At 41.9% G+C, this 25,552-nt stretch overlaps 1 protein-coding gene across 3 annotated transcripts in view; it reads left to right on the top strand.

The window, feature by feature from the left end:
* ATP7B (ATPase copper transporting beta) overlaps window positions 1–21,907 on the top strand; it is a 40,662-nt gene extending 18,755 nt beyond the window's left edge. For 2 of the 3 annotated variants that reach the window (XM_074566506.1, XM_074566500.1), the window contains exons 3-21: window positions 414–650; window positions 1,747–1,910; window positions 2,792–2,953; window positions 4,429–4,505; window positions 4,863–5,037; window positions 5,615–5,848; window positions 6,038–6,129; window positions 6,269–6,396; window positions 7,077–7,231; window positions 7,444–7,578; window positions 8,283–8,477; window positions 10,030–10,212; window positions 11,766–11,964; window positions 13,317–13,463; window positions 14,767–14,909; window positions 16,533–16,736; window positions 16,848–16,965; window positions 17,756–17,858; window positions 19,836–21,907. In XM_074566506.1, coding sequence (XP_074422607.1) covers window positions 414–650; window positions 1,747–1,910; window positions 2,792–2,953; window positions 4,429–4,505; window positions 4,863–5,037; window positions 5,615–5,848; window positions 6,038–6,129; window positions 6,269–6,396; window positions 7,077–7,231; window positions 7,444–7,578; window positions 8,283–8,477; window positions 10,030–10,212; window positions 11,766–11,964; window positions 13,317–13,463; window positions 14,767–14,909; window positions 16,533–16,736; window positions 16,848–16,965; window positions 17,756–17,858; window positions 19,836–20,100 — 3,116 coding nt within the window. In that variant the 3' untranslated portion in view covers window positions 20,101–21,907. Of the gene's footprint in view, window positions 1–413; window positions 651–1,746; window positions 1,911–2,791; window positions 2,954–4,428; window positions 4,506–4,862; window positions 5,038–5,614; window positions 5,849–6,037; window positions 6,130–6,268; window positions 6,397–7,076; window positions 7,232–7,443; window positions 7,579–8,282; window positions 8,478–10,029; window positions 10,213–11,765; window positions 11,965–13,316; window positions 13,464–14,766; window positions 14,910–15,518; window positions 15,555–16,532; window positions 16,737–16,847; window positions 16,966–17,755; window positions 17,859–19,835 lie in introns of all 3 variants that reach the window. The other variant, XM_074566492.1, reaches the window with a different exon arrangement.
* Window positions 21,908–25,552: the final 3,645 nt, after the last annotated feature.

The raw sequence follows: 25,552 nt of genomic DNA, 5'->3' as shown, positions 1-25,552 counted from the left end.
CCATCTTTGAGATGAAGTGCTATGAGTCCTGCATAGATGAGAAGGACAGAATGGATGTGACTGGACCATGTTCTCTGTGCTGGATAAGGATCCTATAGATACCAATATATCTTTATTGAGTGGAGGTAGCTGTCAGGTCTAGGCATTGAAACTGGAGGGAATCATTTGCCATTTGAAAGTGGAAAACCAGTTCTATAGAGTTAAATTGTCATGCAAGTGGTGCTGGTGAGCATATATTGTTATACGCATAGTAAAAATCTATATTATTTCCATGAAGAGATAAAGATTACCATGTCACCTTTCAAACAACTAAGAGACTTTGCATGATTGATAAATGTGACCTGCTTGTAGTTTTATGTCATCCAATCACACTGGAAATAGTGTTTATTCAGTTTTTTGTGCATTTATTCAAGATACCACTGCTGGAGGACGTAGACACCAGCCTGATGCCAGCAATGCTGCTGTGCAGCCGCAAGCTCCGGAGCCTCCTCCCCAGGGCTGTGCCTTGGATGCTCTTCCAGACAGTCCTCACCTTGATGGGCCAAACCAGCCCAGCGGAGCGACAGCTGAAAAGTGTTTTTTACAAATCACAGGCATGACCTGTGCATCGTGTGTGTCTACCATTGAAAGAAATTTGCAGAAAGAAGACGGTAATAAATTTAAGATTCCTATAATGAGTCTATACGGGACTATGGGATGGAAAAGGTATTGTATGCGGTTAATGGAGGAGGCTGTGGTACCACTTCTGGAGGTTAAATAGACAATGGTCTTTCTTAGTGCTAATGTAACTACATCACTGTTTAACTATCCTACTGCACTGGCGGACAAACCCAATGGACATACTTGCATTGTAACAGTAAGTTGTTGTAATAAGATGAAAATGTCAAATAAGGCTCAAGACAAGAACAGAGAAATGGTTCTCATTTAGCTTTCAGGGCCTTATTGCTTTACAGAGCAATCCATCACTTCCAGAGCTGTTGAGAGTTCTGACACGTTTGTGATGTGAAACTTACCCTTCAGGGCACATTTGCACAAGCAGATACGAACAAATGCATGGCTCCAGTGCCTGGGTAATTATATTAGCTGAGGCACAGCAAAGCTTATTAGGTTAGAAGTCTGCAGACTGGAGCTGCCTTTCCTCTGGCCATATAGAAGATGAACATATGAGCCTCAGCATTGTCTGATTTGATTTGGGTAGGCATGCCTTTGGGGGGTTTTACTTATTAATTCCTGTGCCCCCGGTCTCCCAGTGATGGTCTCACTGCCTTGATTTAAAAATCCAAGAAATCATTAGCACAAAAAAGGGAACGCTTTTCCCTCTTGGGGAAAAAAAGTTTTTCCCTGAAGGGAAAAACAAGAAAAGAAAAAAGCCTAGCATTGTGTTGTGGGGTTTGTTTAGGGCTTTCCAAACTCAAAGAGTCCAGGGTAGATCTTTCAGCAATGAGTGCAAAGATTGCTTCTGAACATCCTTTTTGTGTCATTAGATCATAGCAAAGCTCACCTTCTTCCCTGTGTAACTCATGCAGTTACTCTCGTTGCTAAAGGGAACCACAGTGTTGCTGAAAATCAGTAAAAACTTTGCTGTTGTGACTAGGGAACAACACTAGAAGGAGGCAGAGAGAAATCATTAGGTTTGTAACATCTCCAAGTTGTTACAGCCCTCGTTGACAATCACTTGTAATATTTTATTTTTCTTCCCGTCAAAGGAGCTACGTTATCTAATATCTTTTATTATTGCCACTGCAGGAATTGTTTCAGTGTTGGTAGCACTGATGGCAGGTAAAGCAGAGATAAAATACAAACCAGAACTCGTACAGCCTCTTGAAATAGCACAGCTGATCCAGAATTTGGGTTTTGAAGCTACCATCTTAGAAGATCATACAGAAACAGAAGGAAATGTGGAGCTTCTTGTAAGTCATGTGTATTTGAAATTATGTGTTGATTTTGGAAAATTCAGGTCTGGAAGAATCATTTTCTTGTAAATGCTTTTGTTTAAGGAGTTGTGGCTTTATCAGGTCAGTTCTGGCTGGTGATAATCCTTTTTCTTAATTGCTGAAAAGACAAAATCAATTTGTCTTAGAAGAATCTGTCCAAAGGCACTGAAATAAAAAGTGTTAGTTGTATGTGCAGAATAGACTTTTCTTAGCAAGAAATGAAACAGACCTTTTCTGTAAAGGCACTTTAGTCAACAGTACAGACTGAGCAACTGAGAACGTATCACCAAATACATGTTGATAATTCCTGGGGCTTTGTGTAAAGGTCTAAGAACTTTGGGTAAAATTGTTTATATGAAGGACAAATTCCTCAAAAGTCTATTTTTATTCTCTTGACATACCTACTACAAGACAGATAACAACAGTCTGCAGTTGTGCTAATAGATCAGAAAGTGGGAACATGCCTTACTGAAGCCACAGGAAAATTTAAGTAAGCAAGATGAAGTTACAAATGCAGAGTTTGACTTTGGCAATGGTGCTATGGCTGCTGATAGAACTATATTAGCTATACTACTACAGTTAATACAGTGTATGAGTGCTGCTCTACAAATATATAGCTGTGACTATAACTGCTGTTTGCAGAATTTTATAATAAAAGCAGATAGTTATGTTCTCAGCTTTGTTTCTTTAACACAGGTCTATAAAATCTTCATGCTGAGGCCTTGGGTCAGTACCAGCAAAGCCTGAACAGTCATTAGTACCTTTGTGACATGGGGAGGCCTTGTCTCAAATTCATCCACAAACATTAGGTGAATGTGGGGGACTGCTAACTGGACCTAAATTTGTCTTTTCTTTAGATTACAGGGATGACTTGTGCCTCCTGTGTTCACAGTATTGAATCCAAACTCATGAGAGCAAATGGCGTATTCTACGCCTCAGTTGCACTTGCTACTTGCAAAGCTCACATCCAGTTTGATCCTGAAATTACCGGACCTCGAGATATTATAAAAATAATTGAGGTAGGCTTTCAAAATTTTTTATGTATGAGCAATTATAAGCTGAAGTTAAAAAGGAAATAAAGCAGCTGATATTTGAGAGGTTTCACTGACTTTTGCAGATGACATGGTAATGGCCATATGTTTTTATACTGTTGTGGTGAAGCTGCTGTGCTCCTCAGTAGTGCATAATCTCCTAGGTTGTTACTTTAAAAGCAGACCCTAAAAACTACAAAAAAGAAGCCTTTTTTATCTATATCTGGTAAAAGTGTCATGTATTCATTCTTTGCAGTTCTGTGTGTAGAATTGTGTGTCTGATTTCCAGTCATTTCAGTGAGGTGTTGATACTTCAGAAGAAAATACTACTTTCTCTTGCCAGTGAAAGAGGCTGTAAAAGAAGTTTTGCAACAGCTGATATCACAAGTATTACATATCTCTGTATACACTGGCATTTATTCCCACACCAGTTCAGAGAAGAACTTTTTGAACCAAAAGACCTTGCAATACAGCCACTAAAGGAAAAAAATCCTGGCTTACCAGTAACCACACAGATCATAAAATCTGCCATTATCATAGCCCATGTGTGGACAAAACTTTTTCTTTCTCTGCCCCACCAGAAGGGAAGAGAACTTACTGTATGAGGCATGCACAGTGAGTAGTCAGGAGGACAGCAGAGACTGTTTGCCTTTTGTGTTCTAGAGTATTTACTCAGAAAAAAGCTCCTAGACAGCAGAATTGATGAGGCAGCCCCGATTAACGTGTTATCTAGGAGACTCTTCATGCTGGTTGAGTAGTTCTCTAAAGTGCATCTTGCCACAGGAGCATCTTGTGATGCAGATACGAAGTTTAAATGTACTGTGCTTACAAGTGTGCTTTGGGTTTTTTGTGTTTTTTGTGGGGGAGGAGGTTCTACTGCAGTAACTCACTGGAGCGTCAGTCAAAACTGGCTTTTTAAATATATTTGTTTCTGGGATCCTTTGCCCTGCAGTTTGTTGTTTTACAGATTTAAACTGGTTCCAGCCACTTTGATTTTCAACTTCAGGTATATCTACTCAACTGTAGTGTTAAGGAGATGCTTGCAAGGTTGACTAGCTCAGTGACTTGTACATTTTTACCTTCTTTTGTGGTACTTCCCATGTCTCACATTTCTTCAGTGGAGATGAAAGGGCATAAATTTCCTTTGAGGAGGAGGGCAGCAGAACTCCAGCTGTCAGTGGGAGCTTCTTGGGTCTAGGAAACCCAGAACACTTACTGCATCTATGCACTGTGTCTATGTGTAGGTAGCAGAAATCCTTTGCAGTCCACATTTTGAGTACTGTCTGAAATATCATCTCATGTTGGCAGGATCTAAAAATATATAAGAAATTGGCATTTATTAAATATGGAACAGTGTCCTTTTCTGACATTTCTTCTAAAAGTAGTGTCATTTAAATATATTATAAGTAATACAGTTAGTTTAATCAAAACTAACTCATTTTTCCTCCCCTTTCAATAAAAAGGAAATTGGCTTTCATGCTTCCGTGGCTAGAAGAGTTCCAAATGCACATAACCTGGATCATAAAAAGGAAATACAGCAGTAAGTATTTCTCACTAATGAACGTGTATCTCTTGTAACTCATCCCCCTCCACCACCACCACCCCCCTCCCCCCCCAGTTAATTTAGCTTCTCTTTGTGTAAAGCGTATTTAATTTTACAATTTGCCATGTGGTTCAAGTACTTTTACTACTTTCATTAGTTTCAGTTTTTAACTGATAGAAGTCTATAGAAATCTATATAGTTAAACACGTAGGAGACAATGAAACTGTCCCAAATATCCCGAAGCTGTGTGTTAGTATGGTACTAACGCCCCAAGCTCTGCACTGCAAGGACACTGTTTGGCCTGGGTACTGTGGGGTGTATGACAACCAGGGATTTACAGCTTCTACTTTTCAGGTGGAGGAAGTCTTTCTTGTGCAGCCTACTGTTTGGTATCCCTGTGTTAATCCTAATGATTTATATGCTAATACCCAACGGTGAGCACCATGGGTCTATGGTACTGGAAAAGAATCTCATTCCTGGATTATCTATTTTAAATCTTCTCTTCTTTGTCCTGTGCACTTTTGTTCAGGTACGTCCACAGTACTTCCTAGGGGTTTGCTTTCTATTCATTTCCCATTTATGCAATCTGATGCGGTAAAGACAGGAAACTGAAAAGGTTTAGTGGGTTAGCACTGCCCTCTTGTCTGTATCACCTATGCAGAATGAAGTGGCACTTTTCTGCAAGTTATCCATTCTGTAATTGCTCGCAGCACTTACTCCTGTCAAAGTTGCGTCAGATGGTTTTCCAAGTGGGGAAGGTAGTGTTAAAATGAAGAAATACCTGATGAGCTGCCACATAATTGTATAGCTATAGGTAAATCCCTTCAACTTCTGTGCCTTGTTTACTCTGCATTGCTGAGGAAAAGGATGATATTTAGCTGTCAGTGTTGTTTTGAGAACAAGGAAGAGCAAGGGAGAGGATGACAGTGGAGTCAGCCTCCTAGCAGACCACTCCACTGAAGTTATATCAATATTAAACTTACATGGGACAGCAATGCCTTCCCTTATCTATTATGTGTTTATAATTCTGCTATAGGCAGTATTATGTACTCTCTGCTTTCACTGCTGTCATCTTAATACGAGTCTGTCCATGCTTGCACCAACAGTTTCTTGGTGGATGGTATTTTTATGTACAAGCTTACAAATCACTGAAGCACAAGACAGCCAATATGGATGTGCTCATCGTACTGGCCACGACGATTGCTTACGTGTATTCATGTGTGATCCTGATGGTAGCAATAATTGAAAAGGCAGAGAAAAGCCCTGTCACTTTCTTCGACACTCCTCCGATGCTGTTCGTGTTCATTGCCCTAGGGAGATGGCTGGAACACATAGCAAAGGTAACTCATCTTCACACTAATTATTGTGTACTTATAACGAGAGAAGAATAAAACTAGTCAGAGGAATTTTGAGTCAGGTGTTTCTTATGTAGCCTATATTACACAAGGTCTTTCAGAGTAAATTGTGTTAAGTAGGCATCAGCATTTATATATCTTAATATATCTTAAATATTTATCTCTGTTTCTTAGAGTAAGACCTCAGAAGCTCTTGCTAAACTTATATCTCTTCAAGCCACAGAAGCCACTGTGGTGACTCTTGGACCTGACCACTCTATCGTCAGGTATGTATTTGTGAACCAAAACCCCTTCAGCCTGCCTGGGTGCACAGACTAGGCTCAATGCAGTTAATGTGAAAGCATTACTATTCTTTTGAAGCTGACAGTGTAAATAATCTCTCTGTTCTACTTGGTTTTTTTGCAGGGAGGAGCAGGTAGCTGTTGAACTGGTTCAAAGGGGTGATATTGTAAAGGTTGTTCCTGGAGGAAAGTTCCCAGTGGATGGAAAGGTCATTGAAGGCAGTTCTATGGCAGATGAGTCTCTCATTACTGGTAACTTCCCTTACACATATACAGAGAAGTTAAATCTTCTAGAACACTTTCTTACAAGAAAAGAGAGCAGAGCCAACCCAAAAGCTGCTGTCTGAATAATCTCCCACCTTAATGGACACTGTGCCTGGCCTTTGTGAGCTTGAATCCAAATCCCATATCTGTGTACACCCTGAAAAGCTGAAGAATTTCTGCTCGGTTTGGTCACTTTTACTAGAGGATGGAATGGGTAGAGTCTGAACACGGTTATTATTCTGGTGGGAGTTTCCCCTGAATGTATTTGTAGAGATGGTACCTTCTCAGAAATAACTTCTGATGGACGATGGGGAAATATTGCTGAGATGTTGGCGTGTGTATGCATGGGCACTGAAAATTATTAATCAGAGAAATTCTTAGCAGTTTCTTTTACAGTCAGTTTGCTCCTGGCCCTTTCGAAGGATGGCATACTGGAGGGTTAGGACCAAGAGAACAGCATTTGCTTTGAAACTAAACCTAGAAAAAGTTTTTTAGGAGGATAACAGCACTTATACATGCCTCTACTAGACAGAGATACACAATATGTGATTTCTTGTCATTATTGCTTAGCATGCTGCTTTTGCAACATACAATGATCTATGTGCTAATGAACTATGTTCACCAGTATTAGGGGTATTGCCTCATTTATTCTTACCTTTTCTTTCTAGGGGAAGCTATGCCAGTCACTAAAAAGCCTGGGAGCACAGTGATTGCTGGTTCTATAAATGCACAGGGCTCAGTTCTTGTTAATGCAACTCATGTTGGTAATGATACCACTCTAGCACAAATCGTGAAATTGGTTGAAGAAGCTCAAATGTCAAAGGTAAAAATAATAGAAAAGAAAAAATTATTCACAGATTTTGATTATATAAGAAAAAGATTCTATATTTTTATATATTTCCTTGTTCAATAAACTGTGTGTTTTCCAGACTTCAAAAAAGAATCAGATGAGGAATATTAGATATTTTCATGAACTCTACATACTTAATGTGTTTTGATCACAAACATACAAATACATTTTTTTCTTTTTTATAGGCACCCATCCAGCAACTGGCAGATAAGTTTAGTGGATATTTTGTTCCATTTATCATCATCGTTTCAACAGTGACATTGATAGCATGGATTACAATTGGTTTTATAAATTTTGATATTATTCAAAAATATTTTCCTGTAAGTAATTTCATTAAGAGCTGAATTTTGGTATTAGGATATCTTCCAGTGTAATTAACATACCTTCTGTGTGTAGGGTTTGATGTTGCAACTTGGCAAATACTTTTATATAATGTGGTGTTTTCTACACAGAACAGACAATTACACCAATTAAAATGTTCTGCATGGGGTTCCTAAAAATTGTAATTATTGGCAGTCTTTCTGGATAAATATGATCTATAGCTGCATTGCAAGGAGCTGAGCCATTCCTATATTGCCTGTTGTTTTTTTGGGCATCCTTGTTACTGATGGCAGATAGTGGGTTTGGCTTTAGAAAGAAGATGAGCTTCTGTTATATTTAGGAGGTGTACATGCTATGCTCAGCAACGGTGGGGATCTGTGTACCTGGAAATAGGGTTCTCCTTTGCTAAGCTATAAAGGAAAAGCCAGCAAATTATGTTGTCATCTGGGAGCCTGAGAGCAGAGCCAAGCGTATGTGTGCTTGACCATAAAAAAAGCCAGAAAATACTGCTATAAACAATTCATAACATTGACCTTTCTCTGCCATAACAGTAACAATAATAGATTGCTTTCCTGTACTGGAGGTTTCAGGTAAATGTATTTCTTGAAATGGATATGATTGATTGTACAGATATGTTATCTTCTATCAGCAGTCATAATCTCTTTCCTCTTTTTTTTTTTCCCTCTCTTTCCTCTTCTTGCAGAATCAGAACAAACACGTTTCAAAAACTGAACTAATACTGAGGTTTGCGTTTCAAACCTCAATCACTGTGCTGAGCATTGCATGCCCCTGTTCTTTAGGCTTGGCTACCCCCACGGCTGTGATGGTGGGCACAGGAGTTGCCGCGCAGAATGGTATTCTCATCAAAGGTGGAAAACCCCTGGAAATGGCACACAAGGTTAATAGTTCTTTCTGTACTTTTGTAGCTTACCCTGCTGTTGCTACATGAGATATAATTTCCCAGGAAATTCTGCTGGTCCAGAAAAAGACTGCAGAATATTGTTTCTTTGTTTTTTTTTTCTCTATTGGTTGTTGCTCATTAAGGTAAAGAAGACAGATCTGACCTTCTTTCTTCAAAGTAGTCACAGCAAAGTGTTGAAAGCCAACAGTTCCTGCAGTCTTATGCCAGTGAGGCTGCTAATCTTCTGCACGACCTCAGAGGTTTCTGACTTTTGCACTCTCTTTACCTCTTCTGTGAAAGAGCCCAATAATCCAGTGTTTTCCTTCTTTCCTCAGAGGGCTGTTGTGAAACGCATTTTGTTCATGATCAGTAGTTTACAATGTGGGATTGTAAGAGAAAAACAGAATCATTTGAAGTGCTTTTAGTGTATAGAAAGAAGATGGAAGGGAGGCAGGAAGAGCCCTTCAAAGACAGAAAAATGATGAAAAGAGGAGGAGGAGATAGAAGGACAAGGAGGTTTGGTATGTCCACAGCTAGTGAAAAGAATATGAGTTCAAACCATGCTGTGGTAGACTGGATTAGACATAGGCAGACCATTTTAAGTGAAAAGAATGGTAAAAATAAGTTAATCAGACTGATAATTCTTGTTCTTATTGGGTATTACAAAGCATGGACCAGGAGTTTTTCCAAGGCTCTGCAAAAATAAAAGAATGACTCCTAAGTAGTGTCAGGACTTTTTACCTTTTGAATTGAAGTGAGGCTAGGGTCAGGGCTTGGCAAATTAAGCGACCTGTTGGATTCTGCAAGGTTGGCAGGTTGGAATAGCTGGGAATGGAAATAGTGCCTACTTTGTTGAGTTTTTTTGGTTCCTGTGTTTCTCTATGCCAAGTTTATTTCCAGGATTAGAATTGAGTTCAGCTTTGGTTTTCAGTGTATGTGGGGCTGTGTTTTTTGGTTCACTCCTGATTCCTCAAGACGCGTTGGGCTGGATAACAAGTGATTGTTGAATTTAGCGAACAGCATGAGGTTGGGTTTGGTTAGGTTATTGTTTCTGAAACTTGTTGCAGCTTCTTGCACTCTTCCCACCTGCTCGTATCCCCAGATAACTTCCTGAGTCCTCTTTCTTCAGTGCTGTTGTTAATTGTTTCAAACAGGATTTGTAGAAGCCCTCCTGAATCATATACCTCATGGTAAAAGTGATTCAGGTGCCATTATCCGAATCCTGCATGTGAATACATACATGCACGCCCAACGGACAGTACAAGTCCTGCAATGACTCTGTTGTCTGAGATCCTGGATATAGATATAGGATGATGTTGAAGCTTCAGTGAAATCACTGTATGGGGAATGAATAAGAAAGCTTAGGGAGACCTCCTGTACAGATAGTTCAAGGTACATACAGAAATCCCTAATTTTGTAGATTTATTCTGTCTTGGTGTGGATATAGTCAACTCCTTCTTAAGGTCTTGCCTGTATTTATGTGCCCAAAGCATATGAGCATCCCTATGCTCACAGGGCTTAGGCAGTAACTCTGTTTTATTTCTTGCAGATCAAGACTGTGATGTTTGATAAAACGGGTACCATCACCTGTGGAGTTCCTAAAGTCATGAGGGTGCTTTTGCTGGGAGACACGGCTGTGCTCTCTCTGAAGAAGGTACTGGCGGTGGTTGGCACTGCAGAAGCCAGCAGCGAGCATCCTTTAGGAGTGGCAGTCACTAAATATTGCAGAGAGGTACTTAGCCTTCCTATTTCATCTAAGGCCTGAAGGGATCTGTGCAAATGCAGCAACGTTGTATAAAATGAGCAAGTCCCAGAGGGACAGGCCTGCCTGAAAACTAACAGGCTGGAAAACTGGCAGAGATTACGATTGTGCATCTTAATCTGGACGATACTAGGAGGCATATTCTAAGCTTTGCTTTTCTGGTAATGCTGTGGAGTTCTCAAGCAACATCTTACAAAGTTTTTCTTGAACGAGTGGGAAAACAAGGACTGTGGAATATGTGCAGGAGGAATAGTTATGCTTAAATCGCATTGTGAAGCAAATGTGTGTGGTGACATTTCATATGTTACCTGACTGTAGTCACTTCTATTAATCACTTGCTTATAGATTGGGCAAAAAGCTTTAAAACCTGAATATTAAACTGTGATATTTGTGAATTTCACAAATTAATTAATAGATTACTCAAGTCTGCAAATTTTGCAAATCCTCAAAGGTCATTTATATATTGCATGTGTTCTTCAAATGTTTCAGGAAGAATGAAAGCACAAATAGTAACCAAAATAGGAAGCCTGGTTTAAATAAATAAGTTCTTTCTGCTAAGACAAGTCATTAATTGATTTATGGAAAAATTCATTGGCAAGAGTATATCAAACTTATTAGTGATAGATCTTTCAGTGGTAAAATTTGGAAGCTGATATATAAATTTAGAAGGAAAAAGAGAGTATGGGTAATGATTCAGTTGCTTCTCTCATATTTTACATTTTCTGTTTTCAAATTTATTTTAGTTCCCCAACACTTCTGTAGTATGTACCAGTTATTACTGGATCATGGCTTATATGAATTGCAGTGCCATACTGTTTGCTAATATTCTTACCACCTGCCTTATCACCCCTTTGTTGTAAGAAGGTCACTGGAAGGTACATGTAATTCCAACTTACAGAGACAACCCAGAACAACTTGTTTATAAATGCGTATTTTCTCCATTCTTTTTGTAACTCATAGGGTCCTGGTAATCCCTTTTCTCATCTTGAAGGTGCTCACTGGCTTCTCTCTCTAACCCAACAGAAAGACCCAGTTTCCTTGTCATCCAGCCAGATCACTCCATGAATTAAATACAGTTTTTCACTGTACTTTTACATATATATAAAAGGCCTGATCCCCCACTGCCAATTGTCTGTGAGGTTAATTAGAAGTTGCATCTTTTCAGAAGCTGTATGCCTTATTGTTATAGTATTTCTCTTTAGTTCCTAGTCTTGGCTGAAGTCGTGAACCACTGATATAACTGCTTTGTCCTTGGACTACCAGGAAAAGCTGTCCTTTATGGTTTGCTGCTCCCAGGGCTGAGCCCTGGATGTGATCTGTATGGCTGCCCCTTTGAGTCTAAACCACAGCATGTCCAGAATTTTCTTATTTTTAGTCCTGTGCTACTGATAGTCCATGCTGATTTTCTTCCAGTCAGTCATTGTCAAGAGGAGGAATGAGGCCTCTATTCCGCAGGAGTTATCTAATATCTGTACCCGATGTGGGCAGCACAGACTGATGATGAACTCTGGTTACGTCCGCAGGAGCTTGGCACTCAGAGCCTGGGATACTGCACTGACTTCCAGGCAGTCCCGGGCTGTGGCATCAGCTGCCAAGTTGGAGGTGTTGAGGCTGTCCTGGGCATGGCCGAGGAGGATCTCGATAAGCTGGACGCTAACAGGAGGAGGAACGGCAATGCTGCTCTGGGAGATAACGAGCTGATCCCACTCTCCGAATCCCATGGTATGTCTGCCCCCGAACTGACCGCCCGTCACAATGAGAGGGGTAATGAATCAACTGTGCTGACCACTGTAAAGCAATCCCATAGGACTAGGATCAACAGAAAGATGGATTTATGGCAGAAGGAGACAAAGAACATGAGGGACAAAAATGCACCTCAACAAAAATTGAAGCTTTCTATTTCTCCTACTCTCAATCTCTCTGCAATTCAGAAACCTAAATAAGAATTTAGATGCTACAATGATGTGTACTCGAAAAGTTGATGCAATACATAAGCAAGAAGGCATATCCAGCAGTGTCTTTTTTTGGAGAGAAGGATGGTCCAGCAGAGAGCGAAGTTTGCCAATTAGCATTATATTATATTAGAGCAGTTACCTTTAACATATGTTATCTTACTGATGCATTCTATATCCTACCCTTTAGTTCCATATTAACTTGTACCCTTTGTTTTCTGTTCACAGATCTCTCAAGGCATTTACTTTAAAAAAAAATCTATTCAGCAGATGCACAATAAAGTGTGTTATATCTGCAACACAAGTTTCAGTGCCTAATATTTTTGATTAGGTCAATACATTTGGTTTTGTTTCAGGCTCTGTGGAAGCCACTTTGCTCTTTTGAAGTGTAGGAAAGAAAGAAAAAGTATTTAAAGCCTTCCTTAAGAAGCTCATCAGTTCTCTTTAGAAGACTGTGGCTCTCCTGACCTTTTTGAGAAAGCTATTAGAAGAATTAAATAAAATAAGAACTTTAATAATCAGAACTGTGCCATTTATGAATGGTGTTAATGTAATATTTTCTCACCTGCTTCATACAGCTCTTGTAAAGTTGGATTGAATTCATAATGAAGTGCTCTACATACTGTTTCATTGTTTGTTAGAACAAAACTACTTTTTTCTTACCAGAAATAGCCTTTAGATTTGAAAGAAGTCATTAGTTGTGAGAACAAAGCAGCATGGCATTTATGAAATGTGCATACTGCACTTACACAGAAAAACAATGCCAACTGTCAAAGGCAAATACAGGCAAATACTTCCATGAAGTTCATGATGCAGTTCTGTGTATAAACAGGCACAGACTGAGTCTTGAAGGATAAGTTTTATGAGGCAGTCTTCAGGTAATGCCTACGCATTTGTGTTTGGCCATGACAACAGCACTTCAACAAAACTAATTCTGTTTGTGTCTTGGGTGTGACCATTGCCAGTCTGAAACACACACACACACACACACACAAAATTAGGAAAACCTCTTCAGAATTTCTTTCTATAGCTAATGCAGCCTGACATTGCCATCCCCAAATATCTCTGGCTTGTGTTTGCTATTTTTCAGTTGATCATTTTTCTTTTTGTTTATGCACAAAGGTCCATCAGCTTCTCATAGATACTCGGTGTTGATCGGAAATCGTGAGTGGATGCGACGCAATGGCTTGCATATTGCAAATGACGTAAATGATGCAATGACAGACCATGAAACAAAAGGACAAACTGCCATACTAGTGGCTATAGATGGTAACTGCCATTCTTTGGAGTGATTTAATACATATCAGTTGATCCTACCATGGAATGGATAAAAACAAACTCTGGAGCAATTGATCTGTGGCTTAGTGTCAAGAAACTACTAATCTTTTAGTGCAGAACTGCAAAGTATCAAGGTCTTCCTAAAAGAAGCTTTCACCTCAGAACAGTGTTTATAAGATTTTGTTGGGTAGTTTTTAATTTAAATATTAATTTCTGAACCTCCTGTTGTCTAGGACTGTTGTTTGGAAGAGCAGAGTCAGTGCAGTGCCACGACCCATCCTGACTTTACATCACTTAAGGATCACAGGCCAACCTATTGCACCACTGGTTTCAAAACATTTCATGAATACACATGATGATTCATTAGGTCATTCAAGTGTAATAGATTAGACTAAATGAGTTTTGCCAGAGGGGTTCTCTTCTGTGCTACACAGAAAGAGATCCCAGACAATACCTTAATATGAGAAACTGCTATAGCAGTGATAGATTGCCAGTATATCTGTGATCTTGAAATGGGGTCTGTGATTCAATTACTGAATAAACATTCTTGGTGCTCCTCCATAGCAATTTTGGGAAGGTTTGCATGTCTCAGCCTGGCTCCATCAGCAGTCCAGGAAAATCAAGTGCCCTTAACATGGAAATAAGGGCTCTGATCTACAGCTGGCGTTCCTATCACTGCTAGGGATAGCAAATAGAGTTACAGGGGCGCAAAACCTACTTAAGTCCTTACTTTTGGAAGGTAACATGCAATGATAAACCAATGTGATATTTTTGTAAGTCACATGAAGGAAACGTGGATGCACCGTTGAGTCAATGGTTTGGATGGCAGGTGCAACATTTCTATATGAAAGTAATTGATTATAATAGAGATCCAACCCAGACAGATTAGGGGACATAAACCCAGATACTGTACCTGCTTTCTTCTGGTGGAGTGGCTTCAGTATCTGACCTGGGCTTAAATACCAAAACTTTCTCTGTCCCACTATTGTATTTGTCCATACCATCAAACCCAGAAGTCGGGCATATTTAAAAGCTACCCTCCTCTTCTCCACTTCCTCCTTGTCTCTAAATATCAAAGGTGTTTGTTGTTTGATCTGAAACGGATAAATGAGAAAAGTGTGTGTGTGTGTATGAAAGAGACCATAGCTTAGAAAACTCTAGACAATTGTTCAGGCTTATGCCCAGAATGTGTTATTTCACAAGCCGCCATGGTGTGATGGAAGGGAAGTCCTGTTCTCTTGCTGCCACTTTGCCTCTCACAGTTCTCTCTAACAGACAATGTTTCCTTGTGCAGGCGTTTTGTGTGGAATGATCGCAGTAGCAGACACTGTCAAGCAGGAGGCAGCCCTTGCTGTGCACACGCTGAAAAACATGGGAATAGATGTGGTGCTGATAACGGGAGACAACAGAAAAACTGCGAAAGCCATTGCCACTCAGGTATCTGCTTCTTTGCGTTTCAAAAAAAACCCCGAAAACGTGATGAGGTTCTAAACTCTGCTTACCCCAGTGAATTTGGAGCAGGAACTGAGGTTCCCTGGATATGATAAATGAAGACTGTTCTTGAATTGGACTGAAAATTGGGCCAGGTACAATGGCATAGTAAAGGCCAGTGGCTGCATTAAGATCCCACTGAAGACTTCTTCAGTCAGTACTTCTCCAGAGGTACAGAGTTTCTTGCAGTAATTAGTCTGTTGCTGAACTGAAGCCTTCTGCTTCCCTTCACTGAAGGGCAGTTGTGCTTGGTTAGTGACGAAGAAGAGTTCTTTAAGGTCCAGTCCTGTTCCAAATAAGGGAAATGGGGACTTATAATTATCTTTAAGGGAAATATAGTATTAACAATAAGAATTATTGTTAAGAAGCTTAGCAGTCTAAAAAAGGTTGGGTTTATATGAGATTTCCTTAATCTCAGACTATAAATGTTGCTCCAGAGACAAACCAAATTCTCACTCAATCTTGTGACATTTCCACTCTCTCCATCTTCATTTCCCCCTTTCCCTTTGCATCAGTCTACTTCTAATCTACCGTGTGCCACCTTCCTTTCCTAAGGTATCTCACCACGCAGCTAACTCAGCCAGCACTGGGGTATGTATGTTCTTGTATGTTGTGTGGTCTGTTTTCAGTTGTTCTGTTCACTGTTCTCAGTGTGATGCTTTAATCCTTCCCCTATTTTGATTCACGCTTTCACTTTTGTGTTCAATTGTGGTAAAGCACTTTCCCACCCCACGTTTCTTTGTTAAGAGAAGTTTTTCAGAAACAACCTTTGATTTACGGTTCCAGGCACTCAAATGAAGTTTTCAAACAAGGTTAGTCTGTGCCAACCTACGTTTTCATAGAATTTTTGGCACTGACTTCCTTTCCAATGTAAAAATGGTAAGCCAGTCCTAAAAACTTTTAAAAATGTTACTTTTTGAAAGTTTAAAAGAGAGCTTCTACCTTGTGTGGTGAAAAGCTGATCTCTGCCTGGTGATGGAGCCAAACCAGGGACATTATCCCAGCTCTCTTTAGTACACCCACCTGTTTTTCAACTACATCACTAAAGCCATTGGTAGCAACTCCATATTAGTTGAGATGTGGATGGGTACAAGTGTTTAGCCAGCCATTTGTTTTATTTTCATAGTTTCCCTGAGACTTGAACACACTTGTGTTTCTGTGTTTTCCCTAGTGTAACTGCCTGATAGGACATGGTTCCTGTGTTGCATTTCACTGAAACCTTTATTAGTGCATCACGCAGCATGATTATCTGAAAACTGGCTCTTTTAACCATCAAACCTTTATCTCCAGGGCAGCAGAGCTTCAGAAGCCCTGTGGGACATGACACTAAGGGCAGAGCATGGTTTGCCAGCAGCATTGCAGTAAAGGTGGAAGGGGCTGTAGTCAGGCCCTTTCTTATGCCAAAGGCATGTTGCTCTTCAGCTTTCTGTGCAGCTTGCAAGTGTTGCCTCCACCGGAATCAGTTTGATTGATCTTCCTTTGTTTCTCCTTCACCCAGAACGGCAAATGGCTCTTCCTTTTAGCATAAAGCATATCACTAACCAGGTATGTTTCTTTCTTTGTACGTAGGTTGGGATCAAAAAAGTCTTTGCTGAGGTTCTTCCTTCTCACAAGGTTGCCAAGGTCCAGGAGCTCCAAAATGGGAGGAGGAAGGTTGCGATGGTTGGCGATGGAGTCAATGATTCCCCTGCACTAGCCAGGGCCGACGTTGGAATTGCAATTGGAACGGGTACCGACGTTGCCATTGAAGCAGCAGATGTTGTTCTTATCCGAGTGAGCACTATAGTTCTGACTTGTCCTCTTTTTATCACTGACACTTCTTTTTTTGGTTTGGTATTCTGAAGACTGCACGTGGAAAACTTTCAATGCTCTTCTGTCTTGCAGAATGACTTGCTGGATGTAGTTGCCAGTATTCACTTATCAAAGAGAACAGTTCGAAGAATACGAATAAATCTGATTCTTGCCTTAATTTATAATCTGCTCGGAATACCCATAGCAGCAGGTATGTGACTGTCATATCTCGCCCAGCTTGTCAAAGACAGCAGCACAGTTGAGCTCTGTGGTGTTTCTTGCAGGATTTCCTGCTCAAGAAACCAAAGAGAGATTCCTAGAGTATTTAAAACTTGGCGGAAGAAGAACAAAATAAATACTTTCTTTTTTTTTTTAATGGTGTAGAAAAAAATCTTTTTTTTCCCAAGTTTTAAACTCATACGAATAAATTCTTATATGATGAAATTAAAACCATGCTCTTATTTCACACAGCAGTACTTGGGGATTAGTTTCTGTATATTCAAACCTAGCTCTAATCAGAGATATCATCCCACTTCAGGGTGTTCCCTCTTCTATTCACCCTGAATCATACATTTTCTCTCCTACTACTTGCATCTCTCTGCTTCTGTCGGATATCTTCTTATGCTCCAAATTCCTCCCTGAAACTTACTTCAAACATTCCTCTTTTTCTTCCTGAGTAACTTCTCCCTCCTTTGCCTGGACTATTGCCTTGTCTTTCTGTTGCTTCTGCTTTGTTTCATATGTGCAGAGTAGCTGGAAGGGACAAATAGTCTTACCTTGTGGCCGCAGTGTTGTAACTGAATTGGTGCAAAGGTCATCCCTTGCAATGCAAGGGACATATTTAAAAATAAGTGAGTAAATATATATCAGTCTAGTAGTGTTCATGGAGGTCTCAGCAAGTCATGTTGTAGAACTGCTGATGTGTTCTATGATACGCAGGCACAGAAACGTCTGTATTGGGAGAGGCACCTCTGGCTGATGTCCTTATGTTGTTTTGCTAGGTGTGTTCATGCCTGTTGGCCTCGTGCTTCAGCCTTGGATGGGATCAGCTGCAATGGCAGCTTCTTCTGTGTCTGTCGTGCTGTCTTCCCTGCAGCTCAAATGGCAAGTAGTCTTATACTAATCAACTGGGGAACCGTAGGCAGCACTGCTGCTGGGACTCAAGTGAGATGTTACTTTGGGCTACGTATACCTAAAAGTACCAGACAGTCCTTTAGCTTGGGGTTCTTGTAGTAGGGGCTCCAGAATGGGACACAGTACTCCAGGTGGGGTCTCACAAGAGTGGAGTAGAGGGGGAGAATCACCTCCCTCAACCTGCTGGCCACGCTTCTCCCGATGCAGCCCAGGATACGATTGGCTTTCTGGGCTGCTAGTGCACACTGACGGCTCACTTTGAGCCTCTCGTCCACCAGCACCCCCAAGTCCTTTTCTTCAGGGCTGCTCTCAAGCCAGTCACTGCCCAGCCTATATCGGTGCTTGGGATTGCCCCAACCCAGATGGAGGACCTTGCACTTGGTCTCGTTGAACTTCATGAGGTTGGCATGGGCCCACCTCTCCAGCCTGTCAAGGTCCCTCTGGATGGCATCTGTTCCCTCCAGCGTGTCAGCTGCCCCACACAACTTGGTGTCATTGGCAAACTTGCTGAGGGTGCACTCTATGTCACTGTCCATGGAGTGCACCCTCACTTTGGGTTGTTCTGTCAGCAACTTTGGGCTGTTCTGTCTAATCCTTTGCTCCAAAAGAGAGAGATGTCACTATTATGAACACAGCTGGACTAAGACTGTCCTGAGCATTCTTTAACTAGCAGCTAAAAGTGTGACTGGATGCCACCTGGGCACCTGTGTTGGAGATCTAGTTCAATACCAAGTGAGGTAATGATCAGCTGTGGTTTTGCTGTGAATATCAAATGAACAAATCATTCAAAAGACAGTTCTCTGTAATGTAGGAGTAGATGTTTTTTTAAAGACTTGTACCTGGTTTTAATTTTTGTCTATTTAATTTAGCCAGAGAGAAACAGAGAAGCAGTGTATTTATTCTTTTGAACCTGCTAGAGAGAAACAGAGAAGCAGTGTATTTATTCTTTTGAACCTTGCTACAAATAAAGTATCTTGCTCAATTTTTTGGAAGCAAACCAATTTCTGAACTATAACAAGATTTTTCAAATTCTATTGATTTTTTATGCTACATTTTTTGGGTGCCATTTTTGGGTGCAGTTACAGTGGACCTGTTTTTAACGGCATTGTAAGCAAACATCTTTCAAAAATAAGACGTTTTATGGTGTCTGAAATTAGTCCAAGCCTTCAAATATTTCTACTGTAGCTGGGGTCTTTTGTAGTGTATGGTATAGTACAGTACAGTGTAAACCTATGTAGGAAATCTGTTTCTGCCTCATGGTTTTGACTCTGCAAATGCTCAATGAGACCGCAACCTAGAATAAAAACTACGTATGTGCTCTTGGCAGCCCTACCACTTCAGGGTTTTCATCCTAAAAACTTTCCGTGTGGAGTTATCCAAAGGATGAGAAATTTCCACAAAGCGATTCCTTTATTCTCCAATTCTTTTGATCTTGTGCCGATTACATCAAGTATCGGACACCATTGTGGTTAGATATTGAGAACCCCCCAAAACATATGGAAGACTAATGGAAGCCGTACTACAGTATACTCTTTCTTGAAGCTTCACGTCAGCTGAATGGAATTTCAGATTCCAAAGAACATGATAATACATACATGTGAAGACCATCCATACTTGCCATCGCTGGGCTTTTTTTGACCTTGATTATATTGAATCAGAAAGTGATTTTTGGGTCATCAAGTCCATTCCCCTGAAATTCTCTACTACAAACCCTTTCATAATTCAGCAAGCTTATAATCTTTCTGTGAGAATCTCAGTTTGAGAGTCACTCTCTTTTACTATTGAACTGTCTTAATGCCACGGGACCAGTACTCTTAGCCATTAATGTTGTGTCTGGAGTTCAGGTAATATATAGGTTGTCAAAAGTTTCTGATTTGTTCTAATGCTGAAGATCCTTCTATACATTGACCGCTTGGTACTAAACATATTTTCTCTTTCTCTCCTTAGTTATAAGAAGCCAGACACAGAAAGTTATGAAGCACAAGCTCAAGGCCGCATGAAGCCACTTACTCCTTCCCAAATCAGTGTTCATATTGGAATGGATGATAGGAGGAGGGATTCATCCAGACCGGCTCCTTGGGATCAGATTAGCCAAGTGTCTCTCTCTTCCTTGACTTCAGACAAGCTGCCGAGACGTAATGGTTTTGTTGAGGAGGAAGGGGACAAGTGGTCATTGCTCATGAATGGAGAAGATGAAGAACAGTACATCTGAAGCACTGTATTCTCAGTACAGGAGGAAATGTTCCTCCTCACCAGTGAAGGGAGGGACTGACTTATGTCATCAAGAGCTTCAAGGTTGTAAGTGAAGTCATTCCTTCAGCTCACAAAACAACTGCAACTCAGATCCACGTTGGGTTGTGTGGATTGTGGATTTTTTTCAGGTCACCAGTTATTTCTAGTCGTGGAAAGAATCTGTGGCTCTATAATGAACTGGCTCCTTTGCACACAGCAATTAGTGAAATAATGTAAAGTTATAATTTTCAGAGTCTAAAAGAGTTTCTGTCTTCTAGACTGTTTGCTTGGCACCAAATTTCATACTTTTCAGTCTTTCTAACTTAATTCTTTCAAGAGCACATGAAGCAAAAGTACTTTCAGGGCTGCCAAATCCTAATTTCGGTGTCCAAGTGAAAATAGCCATAGCATAAGGAGCTCTGTGGTCAGAAGCTGTATTTTTACACAGAATCCTAACTAGTCACATCACTGTGAGAGCACTTTGTATTTAGGATTCATGTGTGTCTCCTTGGACCAAAAATGCTTTGGTGTTTCACTGACTGTAATTCTCTGAAAGGTCTGTTTCAAAGATTTTTACTTGCTTTCAGGTATCGCATCCTTTTGATGCACATTTCCAGTGCTAAACTTGTTCTGTCATTCCCACTGCTCTCCTAGATTTTCTCTTTTGCTCCATAAGAGCTCTTTCCTTGCACAAGATATCCTCTATGAATTATTATTATGTTTACAGATATTCCTGTTTGGGACAAACTCCTTTAAGTCACCAGGAACTTTTCCGTTCCTATTGAAGTCCACAAAGGCAGAGCAATTCCTGGTCTAAGTTAGCATATAATTTTCCTGTGGATACCTTGCAGGACCCTGTGAAGCTCCTTGACAATTGGGCAGTTGTCTGTCTCTGAATTTACGCCAGTGTGAGTGAAGGTGGTATTTACCATGGTGTGACTGAGAGCAGAACTAGGTGGAAAAACATCCTTAAAATGCGGGGCTTCTGTTTGCTATCACATAAATAACCTTTTCTGACGACAGAAGGAGTCAAACTAAGAAGAATTTGTAATAGCTTGAATTTGTGATGTAAATTTGTATTCATGTTTTGAATTGGTTTTAATTTCCCTCTTTGCTCTAGTTTCATGAGAAATCAAGGTGCTGAACAACCCTTTTTCCACTGTAACGTCTTTACCAAAGCTTGCAGTAACTTTGTCACTGTGAACGTTAAATTCATCCCTTAACACTTTTTAGTCAAAACAGTAGGAATCAATGGCTTTGATGCACTAAATCCAGTCCCAGGGTGCTGTGTTGCTCCACGGTGGGACTCTGAAGCAAGCGGATTGAAGTTTTATAGTGCAATCTAAAAAGTGAATGAACAGGAATTACTATGCTAAGCAATGTGAAATAACCACTTAGTTTTACTGACTTAAATACAGAAATGTTTCCAACATGGGTTCAAATCCTGCTCCTCCTAATGTAAAAATGAAAAGCAAGTCAGAGAGGAAAAGAACTGTGCTGAAAGCATGGAGCAGGTCTTCCTGTTCTCTCTTCCTCTTAGTATTATAATTGAGCTCTTAGAAACATTGACAGCGCTGTCTTAAATGTAAATACAAATCAGTTTTAAAACTGTAAAATCTTTTTACATGTGTAGAGATTACGGTCACAGCACACACACTTTTCAAGCATGCTGTAGGTTTCTATACATGGCCCTGTGGGGAAGATGCTCTGCTGTTTCACTGTTTTATGTTTTCTTACCAGTGCTTACAGTAAAAATACTGTGTTTTTAAAAAAAACCAAACCATCAAACAAACAAACAACTTTGTGTGTTTGTTTTTCATTTTTTGGAGGGGTACAGCAAAAAAAAAGAGCATAAGCAGTGATTGCTGGATTGCTGGATACATGTGCACAAGAGAGATTTTGTGCTTCACTACTTTGTGATCTATTTCAGGCAGAATATACAGCAGGGAAAAGAAGAGACTGTTTTGTATTGTATACTGAGGCCGGTGAGGTTGCAAGTATGTTGAAAGGTGGAATTAGGATTCAAAATCATCTTGAGAAACTGGACATCATTGACAATCATTGCAAACAGGAAAGAGAGGAATTAAAAGTCAGCTTGGCAGAAAAAGGTCAGGTAGTTGGCTGGCATTCATTTGGCTGGCATTCATTTTGTGACCCATTGTAGCCATATAGTGACGCTGCAGAATGAACAGAAACTGCAGAGACCAGCTTCAGATTGCCGCGGAGACCAGCTTCAGGGCAGGTAAGACTGCGCTGGGGAAGGGATCTGCAGCGAAAAGAGCCGACTAAAAGCTCTCTTTGGGGCTTTTGGAAGCTGGCAAAAGCCCTCGGCCTGTGCTGAGGGCTGTCAGCTGGTGGGCGGGCTGCTGAGGGAGCCTGGGGCAGAGACAGCACCTCCCCCGGTTCATCAAGCCACCAGGTTATAGGAAGCCTCCGGAAGGGCAGGGACTAGTCTCTGGCCACAGAGCAACCAGTGCTTGCCCCAACTGACTGTCAAGTCACAAGGTGTCACTTGCGCGTAGAGATCCAGCCATGGTTGCTACCCGGTCGAAGGCTGCTGTTATAAAAACTGTGGGCACCCAGACAGGGGCCCCACGCAAACATATGGGCGTCCAGGCCTCTGGCTGCAGAGTGCCGGAGCCTGGCACTCGCGATGGAGGGCAGCGGAGACAACACCTGTGTCAGATGTGAACAGGTAGATGATCTGCTCATTCTGGTGGCTGAGCTGAAGGGGGAAGTGGAGAGGGTGAGGAGTATCAGGGAATGTGAGAGGGAGAGTGACTGGTGGACCCGCTCCCTGAGAGAAAGGGAACAGGGTGAGGCCCCACAGAAACCAGAGGACCCCCTCCCCTCTCGTCACCGGGCGACAGGAGGGGATCGCAGAGAAGAGGGGGAATGGAAACAGGTCCCTGCTCGGGGAAGCAGGCGAATCCCCTCCCGGGCCCTCCCACCTTCCCAGTTGCCCTTGCAGAACAGGTATGAAGCCCTGCAGGAGGAACTGGCTGTTGGAGAGGAGGATGATAACACCCAGGCCAGGAATGTCAGAAAGACCAAGTCGCCGTGGACCCAGCGTCACAACTGGCTCCAAAAGGAAAAGCAGACGGGTCATTGTTGTGGGTGACTCTCTCCTGAGGGGGGCGGAGGGGCCAACATGCCGTCCTGACCCACTTCACAGGGAAGTCTGCTGCCTCCCTGGGGCACGGGTCAGGGATGTGTTGGACAAACTTCTGGCCCTAGTAAACTCCTCTGACTATTACCCCCTCTTAGTATTTCAGGTGGGTAGTGATGAAGTGGGTAGAAGGAGCCCAAAATTGATTAAAAGAGATTTTAGAGCCTTGGGGCGGCAGCTTAAGGGATCAGGAACTCAAGTTGTATTCTCCTCTATCCCTTCAGTGGCAATCACAAATGAGGAAATTAACAGGAAGAGGCAAAAGGGCAACTCGTGGCTCCAGGACTGGTGTTATCAGCAGGGCTTTGGGTTTTTGATCACAGGCTGCTATATGAGTCACCTGACCTGCTGGTGGCAGGTGGGACGCACCTGTCCCAGAAGGGGAAAAGAATTTTGGGGCAGGATTTAGCAAGGCTCATTGACAGGGCTTTAAACTAGATGTGAGGGGGGAAGGGGAGATAACTGGGCCCATCAGGAATAAACCCAAGGGAGGCATGCCAGGGCTTGAAGGATGGTTGACTAGTGAGGACTCTCACTCTGACATTTCATTTGAGAGAAGGGACAATTAGAAATCATGGAAGCACCTGAGAGGGGTCTGGTGGGAAATGGGGCCCACACTCACAAAAAGGTGTTGGAATCGTTAGCACATCTGAAGTGCGTCTATACCAATGCATGCAGTATGTGCAACAAACAGGGGGAGCTTGAAGCCATGATGCACCAGGAGAACTATGACATAGTGGCTATCACAGAAACGTGGTGGGATGCCTCACATGACTGGAGTGCCACAATTGATGGCTACAAGCTCTTCAGGAGGGACAGACAGGAAAGGAGAGGCAGTGGGGTGGCCCTGTGTGTTAGAGAATGCTATGAGAGCTCAGAAATCAAGTATACTGATGATGGGGTGGAGAGTGTTTGGATTAGGTCAAGGGCCGATAAAGCTGATATCGCTGTGGGAGTCTGCTATAGACCTCCCAGCCAAAGCAGTGAGGCGGATGAAGCTTTCTATAAGCAGCTGGGGGAAATCTCACGGTCACTTGCCGTTGTTCTTGTGGGGGACTTTAACCTCCCGGATATCTGCTGGGAATACAACACAGCAGAGAGGGAACAATTCAGGAGGTTCCTGGAATGTGTGGAAGATAACTTCCTCACACAGCTGGTAAGTGAGCCGACGAGGGAAGGTGCCCTCCTGGACCTGCTTCTCGTGAACAGGGAAGAACTTGTGGGGGAAGTAAAGGTTGGTGGCCGTCTAGGGCACAGTGATCATGAGGCGATCGAATTTCTGATTCTTGGGGAAACAAGGAGAGGGGTTAGTAAAACTGCCACCTTAGACTTCCGGAGGGCAAACTTTGACCTGTTCAGAAGACTGCTGGACAAAACCCCTTGGGAGGTTGCCCTGAAGGATATAGGAGCCCAGGAAGGCTGGACATACTTCAAGAGAGAAGTCTTAAAGGCACAGGAGGAGGCTGTCCCCGTGTGCCGAAAAACAAGTAGATGGGGAAGGAGACCAGCCTGGCTACATAGGGACCTTTGGCTGGACCTCAAGAACAAAAGGAGAGTCTACGACCTTTGGAAGAGGGGGCAGGTCTCTCATGAAGACTATAAGGATATAGCGAAGCTATGCAGGGAGAAAATTAGGAGAGCCAAAGCGCAGCTAGAGCTCAACCTAGCTACAGCTGTTAAGGATAACAAAAAATGTTTCTATAAATTCATTAACAACGAAAGCAGGATTAGGGAAAATCTCCCTCCCTTATTGGATGCAGAGGGAAACATAGTCACAAAGGATGAGGAGAAGGCTGAGGTGCTCAATGCCTACTTTGCCTCAGTCTTTAGCAGTGGAACTAGCTGTTCCCTGGGCACCCAGCCTCATGAGCTAGGAGACAGGGAGGGGAAACTGAACGAGGTCATCACAATAAAAGAGGAAGTGATCAGTGACCTGCTACGCCGCTTGGACGCGCACAAGTCTATGGGACCGGATGGGTTACATCCAAGAGTGCTGAAAGAGTTGGCAGACGTGCTCGCCAAGCCACTTTCCATGATCTACCTGAAGTCATGGCTAACTGGGGAGGTCACAATGGACTGGAGGGCAGCAAATGTAGCGCCCATCTACAAAAAAGGCAGAAAGGAGGATCCGGGAAACTATAGACCTGTCAGTCTGACCTCGGTAGCAGGGAAGGTCATGGAGCAGATCATCTTGAGTGCCATTACAAGTCATATAATGGACAAGCAGGGGATCAGGCCTAGTCAGCATGGGTTTATGAAAGGC

Source organism: Larus michahellis, chromosome 1, assembly GCF_964199755.1.
Source record: "Larus michahellis chromosome 1, bLarMic1.1, whole genome shotgun sequence".
NCBI lineage: Eukaryota > Metazoa > Chordata > Aves > Charadriiformes > Laridae > Larus > Larus michahellis.
The sequence above is the reverse complement of the archived record's forward strand: the minus strand, read 5'-3'. Positions and strand labels throughout refer to the sequence as shown.